Source organism: Moschus berezovskii, chromosome Y (genome assembly GCF_049115385.1).
Source record: "Moschus berezovskii isolate FMDL1 chromosome Y, NW_MosBer_1.0, whole genome shotgun sequence".
In the NCBI taxonomy this organism is placed as follows: Eukaryota; Metazoa; Chordata; class Mammalia; order Artiodactyla; family Moschidae; genus Moschus; species Moschus berezovskii.
Window position 1 is genome coordinate 6,967,429 of NC_142489.1, and position 8,519 is coordinate 6,975,947.

General features: G+C 41.9%; 1 protein-coding gene across 1 annotated transcript; it reads left to right on the forward strand.

Moving 5' to 3' along the window:
- The first annotated feature begins 2,762 nt into the window (after positions 1-2,762).
- On the forward strand, positions 2,763-7,278 carry LOC129564447 (allergen Bos d 2-like). Its single transcript, XM_055438446.2, has 5 exons — positions 2,763-2,884; positions 3,373-3,512; positions 3,688-3,758; positions 5,040-5,147; positions 7,142-7,278. The coding sequence occupies exons 1-5, from the start codon at positions 2,804-2,806 to the stop codon at positions 7,276-7,278; spliced, it is 537 nt and encodes a 178-aa protein (XP_055294421.2). The 5' UTR covers positions 2,763-2,803.
- The last annotated feature ends 1,241 nt before the right edge of the window (positions 7,279-8,519 follow it).

Below are 8,519 nucleotides of genomic sequence, written 5' to 3' on the forward strand. Positions count from 1 at the left end.
GTGAAAAAAGTTAACTTAAAGCTCAACATTCAGAAAACGAAGATCATGGTATCTGGTCCCCTTGCTTCATGGGAAATAGATGGGGAAACAATGGAAACAGTGACTGACTTTATTTTTGGGGGACTCCAAAATCACTGCAGATGGTGATTGCAGCCATGAGATTAAAAGACCCTTACTCCTTGGAAGGAAAGGTATGACCAACCTAGATAGCATAGTAAAAAGCAGAGACATTACTTTGTCAACAACGATCTGTTTAGTCAAGGCTATGGTTTTTCCAGTAGTCATGTATGGATGTGAGAATTGGACTATAAACAAAGCTGAGTCCTGAATAATTGATGCTTTTGAACTGAGGCGATGGAGAAGACACTTGAGAGTCCCTTGGACGGCAAGTGAACCAACCAGTCCATTCTAAAGGAGATCACTCCTGGGTGTTCATCGGAAGGACTGATGCTAAAGCTGAAACTCCAATCCTTTGGCCACATGAGGCAAAGAACTGACTCACTGGAATAGACCCTGATGCTGGGAAAGATTGAAGACAGGAGGAGAAGGGGATGACAGAGGATGAGATGGTTGGATGGCATCACCGACTCAATGGACATGAGTTTGAGTAGACTCGGATTTGGGAGGCCTGGCGCATTGCGTTTCATGGGGTTGCAAAGAGTCAGACATGACTGAGCGACTGAACTGAACTGATGCTCACTTATCTGCAAAATACTGAGCAGAGGGACTTCCCCAGGGCTCCAGTGCTTTGCAGTCCACCTGCCAAAGCATGCGACAGAGATTGAATCCCTGATCCTGGAGGATCCCAGGCACCGCAGGAGAACAAAGTCTATGCACTACATCGACTCGGCTCTTGTCCCAGAGTTCCAACAAGACAAGCATCACCATGAAATGCCCTCAAACTGCAAGCAGAGAAACGCAGAGCAAAGCAGCTAACACCCAGGGTGTGTTAAAAAAAAAAAAAAAACTTGGCAGAGGTTATAAGATGTATGACCACTGAGGCACACCACTAAAAAAGTTTTTAAAATTCCAAGAGAAAGCGTTGCAATCTGAATAATGAAAACACATTAGGAAGGAGAAATGAACAGTAGGCAGGAAATATGAACCACTTAAAAATTATCATCTTTATAAATTATGTGCAAGGATCTTGTTGACAATATATCAGATCCTGGGGAAGAGGGATGTATGACAGGCGGTTTGGGTTTACTCAGTGTATATATCCAAACACTTAAAGGTTTGCAGGGAGGTAAGGAGCAGGAAGGCAGAGTCAAAGAATAAATGTCACTTGTGACTTATAGAACAGTCTTTGGGACTCTGTGGGAGAGGGTGAGTGTGCGATGATTTGGGAGAATGGCATTGAAACATCTGTATTATCATATGTGAAACGAATCACCAGTCCAGGTTCAACGCATGATACAGGATGCTCGGGGCTGGTGCACAGGGATGACCCAGAGGGAGGATAAGGGGAGGAGAGAGGTGGGAGGGAGGTTCAGGAAGGGGAAGGTACGTACACCTGGGGCGGATTCATGTCAATGTATGGCAAAATCAACCAATATATTATTGTAAAATAATTCAGTTCAGTTCAGTTCAGTCGCTCAGTCGTGTCCGACTCTCTGCGACCCCATGAATCACAGCACGCCAGGCCTCCCTGTCCATCACCAACTCCCGGAGTTCACTCAAACTCATGTCCACAGAGTCGGTGATGCCATCCAGCCACCTCATTCTCTGTCGTCCCCTTCTCCTCCCGCCCCCCAACCTTTCCCAGCATCAGCCTCCAATAAAAAAAAAAAAAATGAAGTAACCATCTGTCTCCTCACATAGTTACACAGTGTGTGTGTGTGTGTGTGTGTGAGAGAGAGAGAGAGAGAGAGAGAGAAAATGGATAACATCACACACTTTTAATCTCTGAAATGAAAACAACTGATCACACTGAGTCCTGGCAAGGATGGAACCATGGAAATGTTTAATTCCTCTTAGCAGGAATCGAAAATAAGAAGGCACTGACACCCAGCAGTTCCACCCCTAAGTCCCTATCCATTAGATAAGACGCCTCAGTTCCTTACAAAGACTTGTCTATGAATTTGTATCCATCAACATTGGAATGGATAAAAATGGGCTGTATCCTGGTGATACTGTGCTATGATGATACTATGGGGAAATAGGAATGGAGTCTACAAAAAAAAAAAAAAATACAGATGTTTATTCAAACAAATATGCTGAGGGAAAGAAGACAGCAACACACTCACAGGAGGAGTGGAATAAGAAACACAAAGTACTCAACATAAAATAAATTATATACAAAGATTATTTGAAAAATAAAGATTAGACAACACAGTGAATTAAAAAATTCAACATTTTCATAATTTCCAAAGCAGAAATAAAATAACAAATACCTATGTGGTATACCTGTAAAACAAATATTGTATATCAACTATACTTCCATTTCACGCCCCTCGGAGGAATTCCCTGATAACCGATTCCTGGTAGAGACACCACATACTTATCTTCTTAAAACGGACAGTTCCAGCTTCAGTTTTAGAAAATAAGCTTTAAAAGATCTCTTCAATGTGAAAGAAATAACACAGGAGTTTGATAAGAAACACAGAATGCCAAAAAGCTCAGCCGCCAAACAGGATGTCAGAAGGTGATGTCTAAGGAACTAAGGTCTTATGAATAACCACAGTTTGATCAATATGAATTCTGCCAAGAGACGTATCCTATAAAAAGTGGAACCAATTCACACGCTCCCCAACAACTGGGGCGTCCTCAGCTTGTCTAGAAGGAGCAACACAAGAGTCACAGGATGAAGGTTGTGTTGCTGAGTCTTGTCCTTGTACTGGTTTGTGCCACCCAGGAAACTCCAGCTGAGATAGACCCCTCACAGGTACCCAGAATGAGCTGATCTGCTAGAAGGTCTTCCTTGCTTGAGATTTCTGTGTGTGCCTGTGACAGAGATTCGCGTTTCTATGTGTGACCAGATTGTATACATACCGCGGTCCATTAACTACATGAGCTGCTCTTTGAATTTTTGCTGTTGTTGTTGTTATTTCTCTGTAGGTTAAAAAAAAAAAATACCTAACGTGTTCATTCAGAAAGTTATGAACCATCACAGTCTTTATTGGCTTTCTTTTAGCTATTTCTAAAAACTCTGAATTCTGTGCAAAATTCTCTGAATTCGATGCTTTCTGCTCAAATAGGAATCATGAATTCATGTCAGGTTATTCAGCAAAGTAGGGGGTAGAACTGTTCTTTGCGTAATAAGATTCAATTTACTTCTCTTCTGTGGTAAGTGCAGAGGCAAAGATGTTGCTGTATACTGGTGAGTAACCAGAAAAGAGTCTGACTGGCGTTTATGGAGACCTTCCTTCTTAGATTAAAGGAGAGTGGCGTACCATCTACGCAGCTGCAGATAACAAGGAGAAGATTGTGGAAGGGGGTCCGCTGAGGTGTCACTATCGTCAGATTGAATGTACTGATGGCTGTGAATACCTCTCACTTACATTTTATGTCAAGTAAGTACACTCTGACCCAACTGAAAGCAAGGAGGCTGTTGACTTCCGACATGGGGTGCAGGGAAAGGTGTGGGTCATGGCTGTGGAACTGAGTGTGTGAACTCTACGTGCAGAAGGGTGTCCTCAAGTACTGGGGCGTGGATGGTGAGGGAGGAATCTCTTGTCTGTTTTTCAGGGTTGATGGGACATGCCGGTTGTTCCATAAAGAGGCAAAGAGACAAGAAGGAGATGTTTACATCATAGAATGTGAGTATGCGAGTTTTTCCAATGGGTTGTCACATGAAACATGTTCAGATAGATCGTCTCGGTTCCATTCAAGACAACTAGATGTCAGAATGGGTGGACTATTCCCTCTACTCATTATCAAGGCAACCTTGGAAAAGCCATTCAATTTTTCAGGAACCAATATTGTCCCACAACACCAGGATGAGGTCCAAGGGTAGAATGTTGCCGCTAATGGTCTCTAAGAAGAACCCCCAGAATGTTGACTCCTTGTGTTCCTTGGACATGAGAAAGTGCAAGAAACTCCCTAAGAGTATAATGACACTTTCCTACATTGTTCTTTCATTTGACCTACCCAAACAAACTTGCTTTAAGTAAGAAATTCTTTAAATATCTAAAGTTCTTTATTAGCAAGTTTAATATGTAGAACATGATTAATTTAAAGGCCAAAATGAGAATACTTAACTAAGAGCAACAATTTCAAACTCATTTTTACATAATTTTAATGGGACTTTAGCATAGACTTCTATCTCTATAGTTTAAAATAAGAAATAAGTCTCAAATACGAATAGAAATACAAAATTTGAAATGGGCATTAACATAGACATCTACCTCAGGAGTTGAAAATAAAAGGAAATAATGCCAAATATTAATATCAATTCTGAAAGATTATATTGAGATCATAAGTCCCTCTGTTATATTTTCAAGGAAAAAATGTACAGCAAAGCACTCTTATCTTGTTTTGATGCATTTATTTTAATTTAAAAAATGTGGACAGGCAGTGCCAGGATCTAACTTGCAATGATTTCAGAGTATATATGTCCAAATATTGCAATAGACTAATTTGTACGTGTTTAATAGCTGTTGTACTAGGAAATAACTCTGGATGATGTATTGACTTTCGTTTTAACATTATTCATTTAAATTTTTAGAATTCCTTCTACCCATGACTGTACTTGTAAACTGGGTCACAAAATTCCTGAAAATTTAAGTCAGCTCTTGTGAGATGGTTGAGGTTCAACACCCATGATGGTTGCAATAAGAAACTTTGCCATCATTCACAGTCTGCACAGCTTAGAAGACTGGACGTCTTAATAACCTTCAGGAGAAAGGGGTGTGTAGAAGGCTTTCCTAGTTCGCTGGATGTCATAACTGGCTCTAACAACAGACCATACAAATGTCAATGAGAGAGCTGACAGCTAGAGGGAAGACGGACAATAGCGTGTGAAGCACAAGACATGTTCATTAGAAAGGAAAGCAAATAATCAGAGTGAAATTTGTTTTTTTTTTTTTTTTCTGTCACAGTCGCGGGTACAAATGTTTTGCAACTGATTCATGCATCAGAAAACATGCTGGTAACTTATATTGAAAATGATGATGGAGAGAAGATCACAAAAATAACTAAAGGCGTCGGTATGTACTTTACGTTATCCAAAACTAAGTAGATGTGTTCATATGATCAATATTTTTATAGTAAGGAGAGAGATAAACACATAGCTTACATTAGGGCTTTCAAGCTGGCTCAGATGATAAGGAATCTGCCTGCAATGCGGGAGACCTGGGTTCGACCCTTGCGTTGGGACTATCCCCTGGAGGAAGGCATGGCAACCTACTCCACTATTCTTGCCTGGAAAATCCCCAAGAACAAGGAGCCTGGCAGGCTAGAGTCCATGGGGTCGCAAAGAATTGAATCTACTGGGCGATTAAGCACAGCACCTTATATGGAACACACTGGACCTGACGTGTGTTCACACGGGAGAATTCAGACTTCATGTGCACGAGTCAGGGATGCAGAAAGGTTGTCTGCTGGAAAGATGAGGAAATGTATCCACTGGGGATTCTATCAGATGGCTTTTTTAAAAATGAAATACACTTACCCCAGAGATTCAAGGAAAATATTCTAGGATGGTCCATGAATTCCTAGCAACGGAGTTGCCGGATCCTCACACTAAAGGGAATCAAGGTTTAAATCTGAGTTTAACAGACTCACAGGTTCCGGCCATGACTGCATTCATCTCCACCACACAAATGCTTTCTTCTTTGTCACAATTCTTAAAACACTTCCTGAGACCTGAACCCAGTGCTCTGCAAACACCTCAGGATCACATTGAAGTCTGCAGAGGAAGAGTAGCCAGGAATGTCAGTTGTTCTGCCATCTGACCAATCTCCTGGGTTCATGGACATGTCCCATTATCCTTTCTGGTACTACATGCACGTTGTGGGTGGCTGAGGATTGAGTCTGGTCTCTGAGACTGACAAAGCCTGAGTTCTTCCCTGAGTGGCATGGGTGGTGGTGTTACCAAAAGTGGGGTACTGCTGGCTGTCACTCAAAAGCCAAATAAGAGACCAGCTTCATAGAAAGGAATATCTGCTTTCATTCAGATGCCGGCAACTGGGGCATGGGTGGACTTCTGTCCAACGGCTGACTGCCCCACCCCACAAATGGAAACCAGAGGGGCAAGAAATTTATAAACAGAGGGAGGGGGCTCCTTGAAAAAACAGCAAGCAGCTAAAACAGTCTTTTTTAAATTGGTCAGCAGTGGTATGAACAGAATTATCTTGATTGTTCATTGTCAATCCAAACATCAGTTTATTCCCATTTCCTTGACTTCAATTCTCTGAATCGTGGCAGGTCTAATCAAACTGTATTTTACTTGTCCACCAGGTAGGGGTTTAGGTGTCTATGATACAGCTCTCGGGCTATGACCCAGAATAATATTACTGCCCTTGGGGAGGAACTACAGGTCCTTATCTGCTTTATGTCTACATTGTTATTATATCTACTTTGACTGTATTCCGCGGCTATCCCACATTCTCAATATTCTGATTAAACTTATTTTTTGACTGAAATTGTTACTAGACAAAAGGGATCTGAAGACATGGCCGGCGGGGTAAGGAACATAAAGTCCTGCATGGTGTCAATGGGATTAATGTGCTTCTTAAAATCCCAAATCATTCCCCTCTCCATTCATTTCATAAGGGTTTATGAAAACCCCAGGGATGTAATTCCAGGATGCAGACAAAGTGGAAAGGAAGAGTTAGAGCTGAGAGGAATTCTGAGTCTGAGACCCACCATGATCTTCTCCGATGTGCCACGAAGGATTGCACCTCACTGGGGCATGCTTAAGCTCACATGCGAATGATCTGTAGTTTACTCACTAGTTGGGAGAACTGGAACATGATAACATGTTAATTATGTGGATTATGCCCTCATGGACCCATCTGAAAACCTGTTTGCACACTCGGGTACGACTATAGAAAAATACCTGGGGAGCAGTGTTTAGGTGATGGTGGAGGGCAGTGGCTGTGGTGAGACTTACTAAGCACTACAGGTATGAGCCAGGTGACTATAACCTATGAAAGATGCTAACGCACACCTCTTCTGCCCTGTTTGCTGTGAAATCCAGCCAAAGGAGACAGCTTCACTCAAGAAGAATTTCAGAAGTATCAGGAACTGAACAGTGAAAAGGGGATCCCAAATGAAAATATAGAAAATATCATCAAAACAGGTAAAGCCCCAGAGGACAGCAGGTATCCGAAATGAAAACACATCACTAGTACATTCAAGTGAAATTTCCTATGGGCAGAGATATCTTTAATAAGAGCTGTTTTGAAATAATCCCTTGAAACAGGGGCGTGTCAGTGGTCATCTGTCCCCTTATTCATTCTCTTTCAGACAACTGTCCTCCATGAGAACAGAGAACATCAGCTGGGTGAGTAGACACGTGACACAAACAACACTGAGCTTCTTTTCACTAGGTTCACGCTTTTATTTTTTTGGGGGTGGGGTGCGGTTGTACTCCTTTAAGAATGGCATATGTATACAGTGGAATATTACATGCCCATGAAAAAGAATGAAATAATGCCATTTGCAGCAACATGGATGGATCTAGACATGATCTTACTAAGTGAGGTAAGTCAGAAAAGGAACAGGAAATACTATATGAAATCACTTCCATGTGGGATGTAAAATATGATGCAAATGAACCGTTTATAAAACAGAAACAGAATCTCATCAGTTCAGTTCAGTTCAGTTGCTCAGTCATGTCCAACTCTTTTCGACCCCATGAATCACAGCATGCCAGGCCTCCCTGTCTATCACCAACTCCCGAAGATCACTCAAGTTCCATCGAGTCGGTGATGCCATCCAGCCATCTCATTCTCTGTTGTCCCCTTCTCCTCCTGCCCCCAATCCCTCCCAGCATCAGGGTCTTTTCCAGTGAGTCAACTCTTCGCATGAGGTGGCCAAAGTATTGGACTTTCAGCTTTAGCATCAGTCCTTCCAGTGAAAACCCAGGACTGATCTCCTTTAGAATGAACTGGTTGGATCTCCTTGCAGTCCAAGGGACTCTCAAGAGTCTCATACAAGGAGAAAATTCATAGTTACCAAGGGGAAGTAGGCAAAGGATAAATTCAGAAATTAAGATGAACAGATAGACACTAAAACATATAAAACAAACAACAAATACCTACTGGAGAGCACAGAGAACTATACTCAATGACTTGTAATGAGTCATAAGAACAAGAATGTAAAATGATATACATTTACCTACATTTATGCAATTACTGAGGGGTTTCCAGGTGACTCAGAGGTCAAGAATCTGCCTGCCAATGCAGGAGACACAGGGGAGGCGGGTTCTATCCCTGGGAGGGGAAGTTCCCATGAAGTAGGAAATGGTAGCCCACACCAGCATTCTTGCCTGGAAACTCCAATGAACAGAAGAGTCAGGCAAGCTATAGTCCATAGGATACAAAGAGTGGGGCATGACTAGGTGATTAAATAAT

Coding starts and splice junctions, on each gene's coding strand:
- LOC129564447 (XM_055438446.2), top strand. CDS start 2,804: ATGAAGGTTGTGTTGCTGAGTCTTGTCCTTGTACTGGTTTGTGCCACC. Junction 2,885..3,372: donor CTGAGATAGACCCCTCACAG/GTACCCAGAATG, acceptor CTTCCTTCTTAG/ATTAAAGGAGAGTGGCGTAC. Junction 5,148..7,141: donor AAAAATAACTAAAGGCGTCG/GTATGTACTTTA, acceptor TGTGAAATCCAG/CCAAAGGAGACAGCTTCACT.